This window comes from Podarcis filfolensis (assembly GCF_964270895.1).
Source record: "Podarcis filfolensis genome assembly, chromosome: 7".
In the NCBI taxonomy this organism is placed as follows: Eukaryota; Metazoa; Chordata; class Lepidosauria; order Squamata; family Lacertidae; genus Podarcis; species Podarcis filfolensis.
This window is the reverse complement of record NC_139603.1, coordinates 26036025-26058009: the sequence shown is the minus strand read 5'-3', so window position 1 is coordinate 26058009 and position 21985 is coordinate 26036025. Positions and strand designations below refer to the sequence as shown.

The window sequence follows — 21985 nt, the reverse complement described above, 5'->3', positions numbered from 1 at the left end:
TGAAAAACCACATGCAAAAAAGGCTTCGTACTGCTTTTTACAGTTGTGTGGCAGGAACAATATCGCAGCCTACTGACATAAATCCTGCCAGGTCAAACTGAAATCTAAGGATTCAGATTTCGTTGTATAATGAACAGCATCTGCTTTCATCTCGGACACAGCAGGGATGAGGCAAGAGACATCATTCAAGATGTAACAAATGAATCAGCAACCAGCATGGCACAGGGAGCCTTCTAGTGGGAAAGATGGCGGGAAAGCATAAGTAAAATGTTTTAAACAAGAACATCTGCATGCGTAAGTGAATCTAACGTGGGAGATTTTTTTTTTTTTAAAGCAATCCAGAATGAACTCTCTCTGTGTGTGGATAGATAGACAGATATAAAGAATGACCTGTGTTTGGACATATAATAACTTAATATTCTACATCATGGGCGGGAAACAATTGCCTCAGTCCCCAGGTCTTACTTTTACAGCCTGTTGCTAGAATCCTCCATTTCAACTACAAACAAAAGTGGTTGTGGACAATTGGCTTTAAGCAATAAGCTATTGACTGATTACATCACATTCTGCAAAACCTGAATAAAGTGGGTTGGGGGGTTTTTTTAGGATTGCTTTTGAGAGTTTATTTAAGCTGTAGGAAACAAAATCTATCACTTATTGACAGAACAATGACCATTTTCAAACAAATCTGGAAAGTTGATTTGGAAATAAAAGTTTAAAGTCGAGTGTTCTGGTTCCTGACTCAAGCTATGTCCTTTCCCCCAGTGTATGTACTGTATTTTTCCATGTATAAGACTACAGTTTTTTAACCCAAAAAATAGGTTTAAAATTGGGGCTCGTCTTATGCATGGGTAGTGCTGAGGAGTGTTTTCTTAATTTGGAGTCCCCAAAAATATACATGGGGGCTTCTTATACATGGAAAAATACGGTACAGACACACACACACACACACAGTACATATGCTTAAATTTAAAACACTAGTTGCCAGTAGGTAACTCAAAGCTAATATTTATGCTAATAAGCCTACACATCACTTGATAGATCTGGAACCAATAGGCATAAATCTGAAGTGCCCTTTGAGAAACAACACATTGTAGACTCAAGTGATGTTACCTGTTTGTTTTGTATTGTTTTCAATGCATCTTCATTCATATTCCAGTTCAACAAAAAATATGCATAAATATTTGGGTAGAGCAGACAGGAACTCAAATGATTCTGGAAGGAAACATTTAACAGCAAAGAATCTGGAACATAATATGAAAGCAGATAAATAATAACTAACTCATATAGTATTAAGGTGGCAAGGATTCCTAATGAACGTTTAAGGAAACTATGTTATTTAATGAAATATATCTAATTTTAACTATTATATAAAACAGCAAATTCTAACCAACAATGGTAAGAAGCAGAAAAGTGCAAGACCAGATGCTCTGCAAAAGAAAAGTGTATCTGGACCTTCTAGGATCTCACTGAACAGTCTCCTGCCGCTTTACTCACCTCAGTTTAATTAATCACAGACCATTTTAATCAAGAACATAATGGAACTGAAACCCTGTCCAGTATTTATTTTTAGTACTAATATCAATGTGAACAAGAATGCAATGCAGTTCTCATGCAAAAGGTCACACTGTCTGGTTACTGTACTCAGAGATTAGACTTAATGCCACAGCAGACGATGTAAACTTAATTGTGGCAGCCTAAAAAGATGTATTTTTAATGGAGGGCTATCTGTATTACATCCCACTTTCCGCAACAAGTTCTTACAAGAAAACTACAACACATGATCACATTCCTAACAATTGCGCTTGTCTTTGCTACTTGGGTCCACCTAATTGTACTGTTGTAAGGCATCTTGAGTTCTTCTTTTAAAATATGCAGGAAATACATTTTAAAAACAAGAATTACCTGGTCTACAAATAGAATTATTTGTATGACCTCTTAGATGATTTTTTTAAAAAAATCATTAAAGTATTGCTTGTGTAGGGAAGATATTGGAATACATCAATGATTTGACAGTAAGTTTGGGGTAGCCCAATGCAAAAATCCTGAGAATCCATGTGGATCCGTGCTTTGTAACCACGTTTTTGCACCATTGCGGCCCCACGAAACAGTGGATGTGTGAATTTTTTTTGGTGCAGGCTGTAGCTATGGACATGCTATGTGATCTGATGGTGAATTTGGGGTGACCCAATGCAAAAATCCTGAGGATCCATGTGCTTTTACCTCCCCGCTTCCAGGCAGCCTCTTTTATTGCTAGCGTCCCTTATCTCCCTCCTGATCGCTTGCTGCTCAGCGGCTTCGTTTCAACACCCCCTTCCCTCTTGTTTGCCTTAGCGTCTTTTCCTTAGCTGGAGCAGTTTTTTGCTCCTCCTTTTCTTCTAATTTCTCTCCTCATTGCTTGTTTTAGTATTCCTGTCTCCTCTCCTTGCAAGTTCGCTGTCTTTACCTTCCCCCTCCCCTGGCAGCCTCCTTTAGCTGCAGCCTTATCTCCCTCCCGATCGCTTGCTGACCAGCTGCTCAGCGGATTCATTTCAACACCCCATTCCCTCTTTCTAAAAAAAAGAGCATGATCTGCTTTTCGCCCCTGGGCAATTCAGCTCCAGGGACCATGCATTCGCTCCATAAGACGCACAGACATTTCCCCTTACTTTTTAGGTGGAAAAAGTACGGTATATATTGAAGCTATATTAAAATATAAATAAGTACAATAAAAGATATCATAGCACCAGCCCTTTGGTTACAAACAGTCAGCTCCAAAAAGCCTGTTAGAATAAGAAAGTCTTCACCTGCCAGCGTAAGGAAAACAAGGAGGGAACCCATCTAGCTTCTCTTGGGAGGAAGTTTCAAAGTCTGGGAGCAGCCACCAAGAAGGCCCTCTGCTGCGTCCCCAACAAGCCTGCCTCTGAGGGAAGTGGGATTGAAAGAAGGGCCTCCCCTGAAGACCTCAGAGTCTGGGCAGGTTCGTATGAGATTCAAAGAAGTGACTTCCAATTGTACATGCTTTAAAGCAGTGGTGTGGAAGCTTCAGACTGTCGCTCTGTTTAGGCCTGGCAGGTCTAATTTGGCTCACCTAGTCAGTTCAGCCAAACTGCCCTATAATTGACACCATATATTTAAGGTTCTGAACAGGTACATTCTCCTAAAAATCAATGGTACTTGCTTGCACATAATCTGTGGTCAGACTCGTGGTCTTAATTTTATACCTCTACTATACTACAGTGGTACCTCGGGTTACATACGCTTCAGGTTACATACGCTTCAGGTTACACACTCCGCTAACCCAGAAATAGTGCTTCAGGTTAAGAACTTTGCTTCAGGATAAGAACAGAAATCGTGCTCCGGCGGCGCGGCAGCAGCAGGAGGCCCCATTAGCTAAAGTGGTGCTTCAGGTTAAGGACAGTTTCAGGTTAAGTACGGACCTCCGGAACGAATTAAGTACTTAACCCAAGGTACCACTGTATGCCATATGCATCACATGCCTGTAACTTGTACCCTCTGGTCCCCAAACACAGAGTAACAGGAATAAGAGGGACTGGCTGAGTGTTTTCAAAGCCTTTCAGAAGACAGGTGGCATGTGTAGCTTTAGAGCAGAGAGGACAAGAACAGGTCTCTTAAGATATGATCACAGAGCTGCTGAGATGGAACGGAGGTAGTGGGATTCTCCACATGTTAACTTTTACTACGGAAAGCAATAGTGTCCTAAAACCTGAAAATGTGGGGGAATGTGAGCTGTACACAGGTTGAGGCACTTGTGACCCTCTAGGTCAGGGGTAGGCAAGCTAAGGCCCAGGGGCCGGATGCGGCCCAATCGCCTTCTCAATCTGGCCTGCGGACAGACCGGGAATCAGCGTGTTTTTACATGAGTAGAATGTGTCCTTTTATTTAAAATGCATCTCTGAGTTATTTGTGGGGCCTTCCTGGTGTTTTTACATGAGTAGAATGTGTGCTTTTATTTAAAATGCATCTCTGGGTTATTTGTGGGGCACAGGAATTTGTTCATTTTTATTTTCAAAATATAGTCCGGCCCACCACATGGTCTGAGGGATGGTGGACTGGCCCACGGCTGAAAAAGCTTGCTGACCCCTGCTCTAGGTACTGTTTATCAGCTCCGACCCCATCCTAACAGGTTTATTATTACTTATCAGTAAATGGGGTTGCATTTATCTAGCCTACTCTAGTGCAGCTCTTTACACCATCACTCAATTAAAACTATGCTTCTCCTCAAGAGCAGATTCCCAAACAGTATAAAATATAGCCTTGGCTGAAACTGCTAGATCCTAAATGGAGCCCCCACCCCTCAAACGTACAGCTGTCTGAGACACAGGAGTATTATTATTTGTTACCTGCGGCCAAGTGTGTTTATATATATGGACATTTGAGGCCTGGACCTATTTGATTAGATATGCATATTCACCATCCAGGTGCATTTTGCCTTTTTGCTGTTGCTCCCAGACTAAACCAGGCTTTTTTTTGGCCTCTGATCTTCCTTGCCAGTTCTCCTCCAGCTGCCTATACGGAGTTTCACACAACATTCCTTGTTTATATCAACAGTGCACTTAAGCTCAGGGCAAGATGACTAGTCCCTCAGAGGGTGGCAAAAGTACAAAGCTAAGTACTGATCTGCAATTTCTGGTAATTGTGCTGCTAGCCATCCAAAGTTATGGATGGGAAGAATAGAAAACAACCCTCTCCAGCAATGGGTAAAATAAAGAATCCTTGCACCGCTCCCCCATGGCAAAAAAAATTAAAACTTGGGGCATTTTGGCAAATTGGAGCCCATTTCCAAAACCAGGCAGCAAAAAGGCTCTACCATGCTGAAATCATTTCCCGTGCTCAACTGAGAAACTTGAGGCAGCTGGGAAATCTTACAGCTAGATGAACAGCAGCTTGCAATAAAAGACAGTGTAAATAAGGTATATTGAAGCTAAATTGGATTCGTGTGAAGAACCGTTTATTTTGAAGGGGGTGTAAGTGGATGAATTAACGAAGAGAAATTAACTTAACTCAGTTAAGTTTAAAAAAAAATACAGAAAAATGCCTGACTTGCTATGAACCTTTGAACAAAGAAGAAATCTTTGGGCTACCGGAACATGTTAAGCTCAGTGCCATTCCCTGCCCTGCCCAAAAGGTGAAAACCAGGAAGGGTAGCTTCTACAAAGGCGGGTAAGAAATTTAACACCAATCTGAAGAACTTTTGTTTCTCTGAAATGAACTCAGCCCATCTCAAGTAGTAGCACGAAGAAATATGTGTTAACCCAATAACAGAGAACATGCTGGTGAATATATTTAATCAGCAGATTCTTAAAGAAAAAAATAAGCATTCCTATTATCATTTCTCCCAAGATCTTGTTTATTGAAATAAAAACACCTACATTTATCACAGTTTGAAAGACAGCAAAGCATTATTTGCCATAATAGGTTAATTTTGAAAGTAACGTTTTAACACATATTCCGTTTCCGCATCTCTGAAACTCCTGTGCCCTAAGGGAAAGTTCAATTTAACTTATGCTGGGCACTTGGGCCAGGTCTTAAAACCACACTGTCATGATAGAAAACACAGTGTTCCTTCCTCGCTGACAGAGCTCCAATCCTCTCATCCTCCTAGCTGAAATAATTGCCCTGAGGAAAACCACTTTCCATGTCAATTTCCTAAAAAGGGGTCAAGTGTATATGCTCAGAGGGATGGGCCATGATGGCCCTAAGGAAATCTATGGATTACTAGAGGAGACAACAGAGAGGCTCTCCAGGGAAAGGAAGTAGAAGCCACGGGAGTGGCCTGGCATGAAATCTCACCCAAGGCACTAACTCTATTAACAGAACCATGGAGCCTTGAAAATGGTCCAGATGCACAAGCAAAAACGCTAGCAGCAGTATAATAAGGAAGAATAAGGGGAGAAAGTAATCTAAATGGATATACAAGAATATGCAGGAATGGTGGGAAAATTAAAGGAACCAGGGAAGGGGAAGAAGGGAAGTCGCTGAATGTTTTTATTAAAAGAAAGATATTAACTGTGGGGATGTATATTTGAACGTGAATGTAATTCTGGAAACGGTAATAATGAAATTTATAAATAAAAATTAAAAAAGAAGTTGGTCCAGATCCACCAGGAAAGCCAGAGACAAAGCTAGGTTTTTTCTGGATGTACAATAGGAGATCATAGAGTAATAGAACCATGGAGTTGTAGAGCTGGAGGGGACCCTGAGGATCATCTTAGTTCAACCCTGCAATGAAGGAATATGCAGCTGTCCCACACAGGGACCAAACCTGCAACCTTGGCATAATCGGCACCACGCTCTAACCAACAACGCTGTTCAGGCTGACATGAACGACCCATTCTTCTGACAGACAGCCCATTTACTCAATCAAACAGCACCACAGTTGCATGCAATTCTGATAAAATATGAATCAGGTTTGTGCAATAAGGCTAGGCTGAAATAACTTCCTCCCACAGCAGTTTGTGGGAGTCAATGATTATGGAAGAAAGTAAGGTAAAAGGTAAAGGTAAAGGACCCCTGGACGGTTAAGTCCAGCCAAAGGCGACTATGGGGTTGTGGCGCTCATCTCACTTTCAGGCCAAGGGTGCCAGTGTTTGTCCACAGACAGCTTTCTGGGTCATGTGGCCAGCATGACTAAACCGCTACTAGCACACGGAGGACCGTGACAAGTGCCAGGGCGCACGGAAACGCCATTTACCTTCCCGCTGCAGCAGTACCTATTTATCTACTTGCACTGGCATGCTTTTGAACTGCTAGGTTGGCAGGAGCTGGGACAGAGCAACGGGACCTCACCCCATTGTGGGGATTCAAACCGCCAACCTTCCGATCAGCAAGCCCAAGAGGCTCAGTGGTTTCACCCGCATCCCCTAAAACTAGGCTGAAACGACTTCCTCCCACAGCAGTTTGTGGGTGTCAGTGATTATGGAAGAAAGTAAAGAGGCCATAATTGGATGAACTACTGAGGTGGAGACAAAACCTGCCTTCTGCCTCTTCTGAATATAGTTTCCAGTTCTATGAAGAAAAATCACTGTGGGTGACAAACATAAATAAGTAAATAGCCAATATCTACCTTTCCCCTTTCAAGAAGCAAATGTTCAGCAGTAGAAGTGGACAGGAATCTCGTCCACACATGGAGACAGAGTCCACATGGCCTTCATCTGATCACAGTTTAGAGAAATAATGCTGTTTCCCATACTTTAGTCCTCATCAAAACTGCCTAGATCATTTGTCTTTTGTTTTGTCCGTCTGAAATCTTAATAAAATGCTTCTAGATTAGAAACTTGAGCATTTCTGCCTGGTGCCCAAGGGGATCATAGCTAGTTGTCTTGATCAGGAAGGATGGTGTCTGGGAAGGGAGGACCTCCAACAGAGGAGAGAGGACAAATAGAAAAGGGGAGTGGGGAAGAGGAAGTACTTTAAAAAGAACCAGAGATGCTGCAGACCACCCAGGAGAAAAGGAAAATATTACCAATAAAAAAAGTCTTTTGAGTATGTACAGTGGCTAGTTGTCCAGTTTTAACTTTTCAAATGTTTCACATATTTTTCCTTCCCGTGCACATGCAGAGCTGAATTCACTTTCAGAACAAATTGCCCGAAAAAGCTTTTTCAGTTAGAGCTGGTTTACCTATTTAATATGTATCAGCAAGGAGCTTTCCTAAACTTACAAACTAAACTATGCAACAATTAACTGAAAATCGTTATGAGATTTCTAGAGTTACATGGTGCTTAAACCGAATTCTGTTAGGGGCAAACTGAAAATGGTATGTCAGTAAAAAGCAAATGACGGTGCCATAACAATATAGCAAAATATTTTTGCTATATTGGAGTTAATCATTCTTGCTAAGCTATGGAACACAGAATTATCGAACGTCTGATGCTGTACCATCCATAAAATATAGGATTTTCTTCCATAAGTGCAAAATGCCAGATATCTGAAAGTGAAAAATGTTAGTTGTAATGATACACAAGTTCGAGACCCTACAACAAAATGTTGCTGCATGGACTTCCGATTAGGGTTCCAACCACTCCATTCTATTCCATTCACCCTCCCCTATCAGCCAGTCAGCATTCCATGCCCACTGAGCATGTTCAGTCCTTGTTGTGGTGTTTTGGGGGGGGGTTGTGTGTGGAAGGGGATAATGGGTGAATATATTTGCTTCTAATCCCAATAAATGTTGGTGGTCTTATCTGCCATGTTGCATCCTGATTTGATCAATGGGCCAGAGTCAATGCCTCCAAAGAGCCATTCTGCTACCCCTGCACAAATGTTTTAAGACCATCTGCATTTAAAGTGTACCATTGCAAGGAGGGATAGAAATAATAAGGCGTCTGTTATAATCTGTCCTTAAAACCATTTACGTCAGGCTAGAAAGGCTAGCCATACATCAACCCTGAATGTCAGATGAAAACTCTCAATTCACCCATATGCTTGATCATGTTAACAAACTTATCAGCACCTGGGAACATTTGGGATGCCATATTTCGCTATTACTCCACGGAGAATTTAGGGCAAGTGCTCCCTACCACGAAATTACTCCAAAACATTCTGTTTTGATTAACTTCTTTTATTACACACCTTTATAATATTTCCTGTAAATTTTAGAAGTCTAGAAGCCTAGAATAGAACATTGTCTCAAAACAGATACTCAAGAGTCAGAATTGCAGTCTAACACGTTATATCAGATGATAAGTAGGGCAAATTACATTAAAAAATGACTTACAAATTACATTTAAATGCTGGTTTTGTTAATGTGCTTAATAAACCCACCAACTACAAATGTTGGTTATACAGTAGTCAAGCTGCTTGGTGTTACAGCAATATTTATTTAGAATTTAAAATCAACATTATTTGGGATGCTTGCACTGAAAAACTATATATATAAACAAATATGTTTCAACAGCCTATTGTATCAGTCTGAGAAATCTTCAACTGAATTATTGTAATCCCAATTATGTTTAGAAATTTAATGCAAAACAGACACTAAGCACATATTACTAAGGCAAAGGATTTTTTCCCCCAACCATGAAAGTGCAGAAGTTTATTCATTATGTCAGCTTTCTCCTCCCCCTTGATTAATGTAACTCCTAACAATCATGTTTGCTTCTGCTGCTGTTTCTGTTTCTGTTTCTCTCTCTCTCATACACACACACATGTTTTTCCAGTAGAGCTGAAACATAGAGCTTGTCTTGTTTTCCACCCAGCTAGATACTGTAAAAATCTGAGAACATACTTGATTCTGTTTTCTCCCACCTTCCCTCCCTCCCTCCCAGTCTTGTCCTCCTCCCATATACTTGGGTGGGCAGATCCATGGGAATCTTTGCTTTTTAGTATGGCTACCACAAAGCATTTTGCTACTCTCCTGGAGCACATCTGGGCTTTATATCAGCCCTTTAATTAATCCTCAGTGAAAGCCAAGCTATGACATTTTGACTGGGCAGGCTCCAGTTTTGGACAGGTCTTGATTTATTGCGACTGAGTCTCAACCAACTTTGATTTATTTCAGCTTTGGGGAGAAGGGCAAGTGCTGAACAGAAAAGGCACTGTTGGATGCAGATCACATGGTGCAAAGGGAGGACCTCCGAACTCCTGCGGCCCAAATGACAAACGGCTCAGACAATTGCAATAAAAGGGCAACGCGGCTTACGAAGAGAAACTCAGAACACAAATTAGTAAAAGAATCCAAGATAGCGATATTGAAACAATGCCTTCGGTAAAGTTCAAGCTGTTTGCCAGAAGTGACAATGAAGGAAGTCCATGTCTTATCTCTGAGAAAACAATAAATCCCCAGCCACTCATTTGAGTTAATCGTTGCGATCATCTGTATTCAGCAAAATACGGAGAAGCGGAGCTTCTGCTATCCCCAATGAGTTACTTTCATTAGAGAGGATGTTCCATTGTCCGCCAATCCAGAGTAGATGGCTGTCCTTTTATATCAGGTCTTCCTACATCCCAATCAAATTACCTTTTGATGATTAAGCAAATAAGCAAAGTGGCAATTATTCTGTGTAAAAAGAATAGTGTAACAAAAGCTTAATCAGGGGCTTTTTTTTAGTTTTCTGTCCTTTTTTTAAAAAACCCACACACAACTAAACAACTACTTTCAAGTATATGTTTAATTGTGACAATCATCACTGATAATCTGAAACAATCTACTAACCAACAGTAAACCACATAAGAACATACAAAGAGCCCTAACCCAGTCCAGGATCCTGTTCTCACAGTGGCCAACCAAATGACCATGGGAAACCCACAAAAAAAGACATGAGCACAACAGCGCTCTCCCACTCATCTTCTCCAGTGACTAGCATTCAGAAGCCCATCACCTCCAACAGTGGAAGCAGAACACAGCCATTATTGCAGGTAGCCAAAGAGAGCCTCATCCTCCACGAATCTGTCCAATGCTCTTTCAAAGCCATCTAAGTTAGTGGCCTTTCTTACATCATGTGCTACTGAATTCCAGAGTTTGTGTGCTGCTTGCAAAAGTATGTGCTTTTGTTTGTCCTGAATCTTACAACTTCCAGCTTCACTAGATGTATTATGAGAGACTGAGAAATACTTAGTTCTATTCACTTTCTGCAAACCGTGTGTAAATGTATACACCTCTATCATTTCACACCTTACTTGCCCCCCCCCTTTTAAACTAAAAAGCCCCCAAAGTTTTAACCTTCCTTTCCTCACAGGGGAACTGCTTCATCACTCTGGCTGTCCTTTTCTAAACCGTTCCCTGCTCTATAATTATTTTTTTTGGGGGGGGGTAATCAGAACCTTCCAATATGCCACCCTCTTCATAATTTATGGGGGGGAAAGGTTTCTGTGCATACATGCACACACTTTAGCAAGAAAGGGGAACTGCTGAATTTGTTCCCACTATTTAATGTGCTTTCCTGGATATATCTGTACTTTCAACTGGGTATTAAGTTATTATTTCCTACTCCTCAGTGGTATATATGGATGCACATGGAGTCAGAAGACGAAGGCAGTTGTGAGAGCTGAGTTTTGCTCCCAAGCGTTCTGTCCCAACTCGTGTAAAGCAATACACGTACTGTTGTGGCTGCCCTTGTGATTAATCCTTGTCTCTGGGGCAGGAAAGAGCAAGGAGTTTACTGCCACTATTCTATCACCAGTGGGAGAATGCAAGCACCCAGTGAATGCATGTCCTCCCTATCACCCACATTATCTAGGAGGAAAACTTTTCATACAAAATTCAAAAGTGCATGCAATACAACATCAACTTCAAAAGACTCCGGAAGGCATTAACAGTTATTTATTTATCATGCTCGTAGACCGCTTTTGTAAAAGGAAGAAAAAGAAGAAGAAAACCTCAAAGCAGGACAAGCTGGACAGAGGCAAATCATGGGAAAATGTGAATTGTATTAAGTGAAATATATCAGCAGGTAGATTTTTTTAAAAATGTAACATCTTCTACAATACATGAGAGGGATGAGAGAGGGGAGAAAAACACTGAAGTAGTAAGAACAACCATGCGGTAATATTGCCTGACAGCCATAAAATTTCACCGCATACTTATCCTGGTAACCAGAGCTGCCAGTCCCCTGAGATAAATTTAAAGCCTGCCAAAGAAGACCAGTTGGAAAGTTCAGCTGCTCTATCTGTGGATCATTAACATTATTTGTTAGGTCAAGCCACATCCCAGAACACCTATAGCTGAAAATTGAAGCATTTGTTCTAAACTAGAAGTGGCATATTAAGTATACCCTGCAGATTTGGGGAATGTTCTGACAAGGAAGAAGAATCACAGTTGTTTAATATACAACTGTGGAGAATGGTCATTTTGTTGATAGATCCTCTTTGTAACAAGGTCTAAAATATAAGCATCCTATTAAGGGATGTCTTCCCTCTATGAAACTCACCGAGTCTTTTGGGACAATTAAGAATGTGTGCTCAGATGCACGCCTAAGAGAGTAACTATGCAAACTATTTCTACCACAATATGGATGCAGATGAACATTCAAATGAGCATCCTACTGGAAGGAAGTGTTGATAGAAGATGTCCACAACTGGAAAAGCGGTAAGATACACATTTGGATGCACAGAAGATGAACATTATTCCAGTGCCATCATGTAATATACTGATGGACAGTGGCTTTAGCTGGATCAGTTCACGAGGTTTTAAGCGAAGGAGACATTGTACACCATTTCACTGACTACTAACAAATTGCACCTTAAAACTAATGAACTTTATTATGCCATAAGCTATTGTAGACAGGAGCTCATTTCAGTTTCATGATTTTGTTGTTGTTTCTGCTGCAACTGTCTCAGACAACTAGCCCTATTTAAACAGATACAATAGGCTGGGCCACCACAGGGTTTTAAGGGGTGGGGATATGGCAAGAACAACATCACCTCAAAACTCTGATTTAGTTTTAAATCACCTGCTATTTCACATGTTCACTGAATTTAAAAGAAAAAGAAACAAAACACACACAGGGTTTTCAGACATAATTTTAACAATAAATTTGGTACACTATATAATATTGTTCTAGAAAACTCTGCTTTGGACAGGAGAAGAAATAAGCTGCTTTTTATTTGACACATTTTAAAGATAATGCATTATTATTAAGAATGAAATAAAAGGTTAGTCTCCAAACTATGACAATAATAATTATTTTCTCAATTGGGAAACCTTATACATGAAAGAAATCCTTCCTCTTACTTTTTAATCATTCCAACAGAGTTCTGAGACCACCAGTGTTAGAAGACCACTTGGAAAACCATGGGAATAGCCTTGATAATAACACACATACAGTTATTGACGCACAGGAAACAAAACCAGATGGCTCTGCTGAAGAAAGCATTTATATGGTTTTTTTTTGTTTTGTTTTTTTGCTTTGTAACTCAACAAATGCAACCATCTTTTCTAAAGATGCAGAAACACTGAGATAGATCTGCATAAACAGAGATAGGCTTGGTTTTGTTTTAAAGTCCATTATTCACATCTGGGAGAATAACTGCAGAAAAGCAACATGGTACAGTAGCTATGAAACAGATGAGCATAATTTTCCTGAAGAAAAGGAGGCTATTAACAACACTTACTTGTAGACACAACTGTGGTGCTTTGTAAATGAATACCATATGATTTACGTTAGACGGAGCTCCTACACATTATCATTAAAACCACTTTCTTGCCTCAATTATGTACTTTCAAATACAGAACCTATTCATGTCTGAAATAACTATGGCCTACATTCTTCTTCTTTTCCTCTCTTATTGCCAATCACTCACACTTATCCCACATACAAGAGAGTGGCTCCTATAAGCAGTGCATAATTTTTCCTTTATGTCCTGATGAAAAAAAGCCTGAACCCTTGCCCCGCAAATCTTTTTCCTTGCCTCACAAGAAAGAACCTTTCCTTTTTTCTCAGGTGGCACAGAGCCAGAAGTCGCATATATGACTATGAATCACAGAACTGCATTCTGCTATGAAAGAAGTGCTGGTGGCAGCAGGGGCCATGACTCAAATACAGTGGTACCTCGGGTTAAGTACTTAATTCGTACCTGAGGTCTGTTCTTAACCCAACTGTTCTTAACCTGAAGCACCACTTCAGCTAATGGGGCCTCCTGCTGCTGCCACGCCACCGGAGCACAATTTCTGTTCTAATCCTGAAGCAAAGTTCTTAACCAGAGGTACTATTTCTGGGTTAGCGGAGTCTGTAACCTGAAGCGTCTGTAACCTGAAGCGTATGTAACCCGAGGTACCACTGTATTGCATTGGGATTTTTGTTTGCTAAAATGTTGCTGGCACTTAAAACCGGGAAGCTTCTTTTCTGCATGCAGTGCCTCACCTGATTGGATCTCTATCTTCCTGCATTAGTATCAAACCAGACCATTTCCTTTCCTGTCTGCCCTGTCCCTGCATCCATCAGACAGATCCCCCGATTCTGATGCGGCCAATGAACTGCCCTTTAGACTGTCCTTCCTGCATGGTACTTTGACCCTTTGCCTAACAGCTGTACGATATCGCCGAGACTGTCAGACCCCAATCATGCAGATACAGTCTGGGGTAGGGAAAACACAATAGCAGCTTGTATGACATCACACACAGGAGTAAAATTCATGGATGTGATTAGGAAGCCCACTTACGATTTTAAATGGCTCTCTTTTGTCCGTTTTAAAATAAAACAAAGAAAAACGGGATTGAAGGAAATAACACTTTACAGGCAACAATATTGACTCGTTTCCAGATTAACGTGATCAGAACTTCAGTCCCATAACAGGGATTACCCAACCCTTCCTCCTCATTGTAGCTGTTACAACCACCAAAAGTCACTTCACAAGTCCAGGAGCTCTTGAATAATGTGGATTCTGATGTATAGGGAAATTAGTGAAAACAGAGGTGGGGAGTCATGTATGTTCAGAGAACTTCCATTTGTGCAAGGTTCATCCATCCAGTTTCTGAGCATGTCCGCTTGCTATTGCAGCTTTCCACACACCACATCACTAAGAACATAAGAAAAGCCTGCTGTATCAGGCTAATGCCCTATCTAGTTCAACATACTGTTCTCACAGTGGCCAACCAGATGCCCTTGAGAACCTCACAAGCAGGACCTGATTGCAACAATACTCTCTCTGCTTGTGATCCCCAGAAACTCATATTCAGAGGCATACTGCCTACCTCTGACAGCGATGGAAGAAACAGCCATTGTGGCTAGTAGCCACTGATACCATTATCCTCTATCTAATTCATCTAATCCTTTTTAAAAGCATCCAAGTTGGTGGCCATCACTACCTTTCATGGCAGCAAATTCCACAGTTTGCGTGCTATGTGACAAAGTACTTTTGTCTGCCCTAAATCTTCCCATGTTCAGCTGCAATAGACGTCCCCAAGTTATAACAGAGGGAGAAAAACTCCCTCTTTACACCATGCGTACTTTTATAAACATCAAGTCTTCGCTTTTTATTTAAACTAAAAAAGCCCAAATGCTGTACCTGATCTCGTAAGGGGAGTTGCTCCATCCCTTTCGTAATTTTTGTTGCTTTTTTCCAGCTCAACAAGATGCTTTTTGAGAGGAGGCAACTAGAACTGTATGCAGCATTCAAAGCATGGCCACATTGTAGATTTGTGTAATAGCATTATGATATAGGCAGTTCTTTTTCTTTTTTTTAATTTTCAATACCTTTTCTAGCGATACCTAGACATTGAATTCACCTTTTCCCCCACCTGCTGTACATTGGGCCGACATCTTCATTGAGGTATTCACTGAGCCCGGCCTTGGGTGGGGAGGGCGGGGTATAAATTTTTTAAAAAATATATCATTGTTATTATTAGTAGTATTAGTTATTATCACGCCCAAGATCTCTGCTCAGTGCCAGTTCAGCCCCCATGACAATGTAAGTGAAATTAAGATTATTATTATTTGCTCCTATTCTGGAGAGTCTCCACCTCTCAGGAGTAGAGTGGCTTTTCAGGGGGTGCAGGGGACTGAAATGGGTAGGAGCAAACGCTGAAACTCCATCATATAAGTAGAGTTCTGCTTGTGCTATTCTAGATCCAAGCCCATAGCTAAGAACGGGGACCGAATGAGACTGTAGAAATGTTCAGGGTCCTCTTTGCTTCGCTCTTCACAAAAATGGTAGTCTATGACCACATAAGCCAAAAACATGTAAATAGCTTGACATTTGGTATTATGTGAACCAATCCTAATGTTTTTCCCACACCAACTTTTTAATAAGACTGCATATTTGAAAACTATCTCATTACAACCAGAAATAAACATGTCCTCAAATTCCATCCATTCATGATTTTTGGCATTATTTGTATATTTAGTTGTTGAGAAATAAAAAGTTGGTAATGGATTGATACGTACGTTCTCACTGCTCCAAGTTAAATGTTTGTGGGAATCTATATTAATTTGAAATAGGGCTCTCCTGGGGGTATGCTAGGATTTTTGTAACATGTCTTGCTATTTTTTCTTTACATTGTATAGGAATGAATCATTGACTGCTAAGTGCTTACTGTTGCACTAGTATTAGAACGTATCTAACAGATGGTTTATTGTACTGTCCTTTACCAAATAAAAAGGAATAAATCATCTTCACAGAACAAAACAAGACACAGAAGATTCATATATCAGCACTGCTGATACATTACTTATCCCCCCCATCCCCACCCACAGTGGTACTGACTGCCATCCAAAATATAATCTAAACACACTTACATGCAGCCATAATGTAACTTGCTTGCATCATGTGTAACATCAAAATGTTATGTTGCTTTTAACAGGCAGATTCTGAGATCAATATTACTCATGCAGATGATCATGCAAATATTTAAGTCACCATTGCACCACATTACCTAAGCATTAAAGCTCGATGTCAACCCAAAGTACATTGTTTAAATATTTTTTAAAACAAGCACAAGAGATTCAACCCACAGCATTATTCTTTCTGCATACATATGTGATTGTTAGCTTGAGATATATTGCACCACTGAAAGGTCAAAAACAATACTGTATATGTTTTACAGAGGTACCATGAGAAGTCAAAATCCCTGTTGTGTATCAACAAGTTATAAATGTAGAAGGGGTTCTGAAAGGCCTTCAGTACTAGTAAAAATATTCTAGGAAGCTTCTAAAACGCTCACAAAAATATCTACATTTGCTGCACTCTCCAGTAACTATACAGCAGTGCTAAATCTTGAAGTTTTGCTTTCCAGTCCATTAAATCCTGGAACAGTTGTTTATTTCCGTTTTAAAGTTTCATAGTCCGGAATCGAATGCATTTTGCAAATTCAGTGTCTCCAGGAATTAACAAGGGACCTATTATGCAGGAGTTAATCTCTGGGGAGTGAGATATTCAAGATGACCTCTATCACAGTTATGAATTGCTTCAGAACAATTTTGGGATGGCTTCAAATCACGTGAAAGATCTGGAATGTTACTTACATCACCAACATGTGTTACTGGTGGAGACCCCAGCTGAGTGCATTCTATTTGGTGGCCAGCACATTTGGAAACTCATTGGTATTGCTAAATAAACTCCACTCTTATTTCCAGTGCAACAAATATTTGCAGAAGAAGTTGGGCCAGCACAGAGAGAAAACTTTAGGTTGAAAAAAACGCCCCAGTAAATTCTGCATTACCAAGGAGGTTTAGACTGAAGGGTGGGGTCAGGTGCGATAGAGAGGCTCATCCTTAAATCTATGCCTATTTCCTCGCAATTGTTTATCGAATCAAACTTGTTATGTGTAATGCACATCATTTATGTTTTAAATGAAGTATTTCTGCTGGGGAGTTTTCGAAATTCCACTTGAAATGGAAAGATAAGGGCAATTTCACACTGCTACATTTATTGATGTGATCATATATGTGAATACCAACCACAAGGAATATTTCTACATGTGGCACTAAAGTTTTTTCCAGTAGCCATAATTAAAGATAGTGTGGGCCCACTAGGCTTTCTCCATGTGGTCATAGACCTGCACACAACCGTGTGGTGGAAATAAAGATTTTCAAGAGAAACAGAAATCAATTCTGACATTTCTCGTAGTTAGCGACTTTATGATTCTCTCTCCCCAAAAAAGTCGCAATTGCGAAAAACATTGTTTATAAATGTTTGTACAAGTTACATAACGGTAACTGCACTAATTCCTAAACTAACCTTTGCAAAAATTATATTCAAATGAGAGAACCAAAATGGCCTTCTGAAATTAAGATGGGAATTGTTTTGTCTCATCACTGCAAGAGGCCATCAAGAAATAGAAGGATTTTGAAAGCTTTCAGCACAATTGAAATATATCATCTTAATACTTAACATGACCACAGAAAGAACATTTTGGAGGTGAACGGAGAGATACTTCATGAATACTAGGTTCCAGCCCCCTTTCAGAAGAATTTAGCAAAGAATGTAAACCTGAAAATCTATTTTTCATATGCACGAGGTAGTCTTCTGCATTACTTCTCTAGATAAGCTGAGAGAAATGTATGGTTAGAGGTATATCTCTGTGTGATGTACATTTTCTCTGAAGCTGTTCCAATAAAGCATACAAAAAGCAGTACTTTAAAGTAGACTTTTCACCAACAGCATACCTCAACGTAGTCCTTGGCGTGACCCCAGTCTCTCTTGGCATCCAGATTGCCCAAACTGAAACACTCCAGTTGCCCCAGGTGGATCTTAGCAACAGAACGACTAATTTTTCGAGTTACAAAGTTAGCCCCTAAAATAAAGAGAAAGATAGCATAACGGGATTAGAAACTGTCTGGTAACTGTCTGATAGCTGATCCCAAGAAATACAGTTTATGATAATTTCTTTCAGCCTTCCCTCCTCCTTGTATCAATCACCTAAATTCTGTCATCATTTATCATTTCTGAAAGCCAAGGAGTGCCAACATACATGTCACATTAGCTATAGTCTCTCATCAAATAACTTTCTTTGAAACTCTAAGCATCCCTAATCTGAAGCTTCAGTATTAAATCTGGCACGAGGCCAAGAAAAGCAAATTCAAATAGAGACTTCTGAAAATAAGAAAATAAAAACAAGACTGCAACCCAAACATTAAAGGCTTGGGCCTTTCCAAAAGTTGGGGTGAAATAGAAATTTGCATGCTAAAACGTTTAGCAAGAGAAATGAGATCTCAGTCACCTGTAACTTGTTATCTGAGCGGTCATTTGTGGAGTAGCAAATGTGAAAATTCAGAACTCTGTAGAGCAGGCATGGCCAAACTTGGCCCTCCAGATGTTGTTGGGACTACAACTCCCATCATCCCTAGCTAACAGGACCAGTGGTCAGGGATGATGGGAAATGTAGTCCCAAAACATCTGGAGGGCCAAGGTTGGCCATGCCTGCTTGCCTCAAGAGAGCAAGAAGGAGACACCTCTGCCCTTCATTCATTTGAAGCTCAAGCAGACCCAAGTAAAGATGAATGTGCTGAACAGTCCAGAGTCCACTGAAACTTAAGACTATAGAAGTGCTCAGTCCAAAGAATCTGCCCATTATGATAATTAACTATGTGAAACTAAACACGTCTGAAGTCTAGGAGCCACAAAACAACTCCAAGGAAGAGGATGTATGTCTCCTAGAACATCCAGAAGGTCTGTGAAGTGTCTGCGAGGGACATTTAAAATCTGAATTCTATATAATTACACAATATGAGAAATATTGGGAAATTGTTAATGTCTAATGTTTTACAATTTTTTATATGTGCTGTAAGCCGCCCAGGGTATAAACTATAAATTATTATTATTAAATATAATATATATTATATTATATATAATAATATAATAGTAATAATAAAGCAATAAAATACAGTTAAAAGCCACACAGTATATATCACAGCACATTGCAACGGCCACAACAAGCAGGAAAAGAAAATAATTAAATGATCCACCAAGGCTCGCAGCAATTTTCAAGTGGTCCATGGGGGAAAAGTTTAGGAACCACTGTCCTAGATCCTTGTACTTATATATGAACAGGGGTATTCCCCTGAGATTTAGGGCATGCTAAATGCAGCCTAGATGCTCCACAACAGGGTGTGACATCATTCTTGGGCCACATACGTAAGCTTTGCCTTTGAACAGGACTGCATAGGCTTTGGGTTGGAATCAACAGCACATCTCCTGCTTCCTCTAGTTGTGTGAAGTGGGGCATTAACCTCACCCCAAAATAAAATTCTATGCTTTTGAAGGTATAGTCTAATGGCAGAAAGACTGGATTAACAATGAATTAGTGTGACTGATTCTTCTTGGGTTTAATAGATCTGTATGTTTTTCACACAAAGCAGAGCTTTACAGCCAACTAGCCTTAGCTATCAAGGGAGTACATTTAGAATATTCCAGTGCTTTTTTGCAGGGAGGGGTACACGGGTACGCATACCCCTAAACATTTTGTGAATCTAACTTTGGCCTCATTGAGGGGCAGTATTTCAATATGAGAAGGAAAATGAGAGTACCCCTAAACATTCTTTTAGAAAAAAAGCACTGGAATATTCCATGACTAATGTTATTTGCCCAAAAATGGAAGGAAGAAGAGGCCCCAACAAGAGAAGAATAGATACAGAAGTTAATGGACTATGCAGAAATGGCGAAACTTACCAGTAGAGTAAGAAATCAGTATAATTTTTTTAAAGAAAGGAATGGAAATGGTTTATTGAGTATTTACAAATGAACTGTAAACAGATCAAAACATTGGCAGAATCAGTGTAAAAACCTGCAGTTTCAAAATATATATGGGATATATATGGGAATAGATATATAAAAGAACGTTGAGATAATTTGGAGTATGCAGGAAGATGAAAATAAATATAAAGAATCACAGAAAGAGGGGGAAGGGACTCCCCCCTTCCCCCTTTGAAATGTTAAAATTATGATTGAGTAATTGTTGTAATCTATAAATGAAAATTATAAATATAAAATTAAAAAATAGAATATTCCCTATCAGTAGATTTATTCTGCAGTAGATCAAAGATTTTAGCTGCTCAACTGAAAACCTATGATAACAAAAAAGGAACCAAGAGTTCCAAATGTGCAGAGAATATTCTAATCAACACAAGAAATTTTATTATATCTTTTCTGAAAATTACTGTGTCAACTTTTGAGCTTTATAGCAGCTTTCTGGCATTCTGGAACATAATCATGCTGCAGTTTGATTACCCAAGAGCTGAAATACTCTTTAGCAAGCCTCCCCCCCCCCCGCCCACAACTCCCCAAGAAAGTAAAAATATACAATCCAGGTTTCAGACTGCAAAAAAGCTAGCAAGTGAATCTAATAGCTTTCAGCACTGCATGTCCATACTTTGTATCAGCAACAAGATCTGTAATCATCATGTGCATTGCAGTGAGTTTTAGTGCCTGACCTACTGGGTTCAATCATGAAAGCTTCTGTTCTGCAATGATTACCTCTTGAGGGAACATTAAATATGTTTGGAAGAATGGTTGAGAGCTACCAATTCCACACACAATTGAAGGACTGCAAATAGTATACAGGAGATGGATGGCCCCAGGTCTCTGCATACCAGGCAATTTACTAAATATGGGAATTAGCTGCCACTGTAATGTATTTCAAGGGCCGTACAGTGTAAATATATCCACTTCTCCTGGTCCAAACCAGATAATTAAAAAATAAGCTTTTATTTTTTAAAAAAGTAAATAATGGGATGGATCTACAAATGGAGAGGAAGGTGATTTTTGTTTATTCCGCCTTCCTCGTGCCCCCTGGAAAGTTGCTGCAGAGGGATGGGGGACCCCCTCAGACAGCACGTGCGGTGGCACAGTGGGCCACAGAGAGAAATGGTATCAGAAAAACACGATAAAACATCAAACATTAAAAACTTCCCCAAACAAGGCTGCCTTCAGATGTCTTCTAAAAGTTAGATAGTTGTTTATTTCCTTGACATCTGATGGGAGGCCCTACCAAGAAGGCCCTCTGCCTGGTTCCCTGTAACCTCACTTCTCACAGTGAGGGAACCGCCAGAAGGCCCTCGGATCTGGACCTCAGTGTCCAGGCTGAACAATGGGGGTAGAGATGCTCCTTCAGCTATACTGGGCTGAGGCCGTTTAGGGCTTTAAAGGTCAGCACCAACACTTTGAATTTTGCTTGGAAACGTACTGGGAGCCAATGTAGGTCTTTCAGGACCGGTGTTATATGGTCTTGGCAGCTGCCCCCAGTCACCAGTCTAGCTGCCGCATTCTGGATTAGCCCCATGTAGAGCGCATTGCAATAGTCCCAGAGGGAGATAACTAGAGCATGCACCACTCTGGTGAGACAGTCTACGGGTAGGTAGGGTCTCAGCCTGTGTACCAGGCTGAGTTCAATAACTAAAATTTTGTAATTTAAAGGGTAGCATTTTGTAGTCTCAAGTTCTCTTGCTAGAAAAAGAAGAAACCATACACAAGCTTAACATGAATCAACAGGGCGATGAAGCAAAAAAAGAAAGAGAAAGAAAAAGCTTATGCTCTTCTAGGCTGTATCAACAGAAGTATAGTGCCCAGGTCAAGGGAAGTAATAAAGGTAAAGGGACCCCTGACCATTAGGTC

The 21985-nt window shown here is 40.2% G+C and overlaps 1 protein-coding gene across 3 annotated transcripts in view; it reads right to left on the bottom strand.

The window, feature by feature from the left end:
• GMDS (GDP-mannose 4,6-dehydratase) overlaps window positions 1–21985 on the bottom strand; it is a 279224-nt gene that overhangs the window by 166398 nt on the left and 90841 nt on the right. For 2 of the 3 annotated variants that reach the window (XR_014550618.1, XM_083623996.1), the window contains exon 7: window positions 18043–18170. Coding sequence is in view for 2 of the 3 variants with exons in the window: in XM_083623996.1 (XP_083480122.1) it covers window positions 18043–18170 (128 nt within the window). In the remaining variant the exon portion in view is untranslated. Of the gene's footprint in view, window positions 1–131; window positions 234–1113; window positions 1216–18042; window positions 18171–21985 lie in introns of those variants that run through there. The other variant, XM_083623997.1, reaches the window with a different exon arrangement.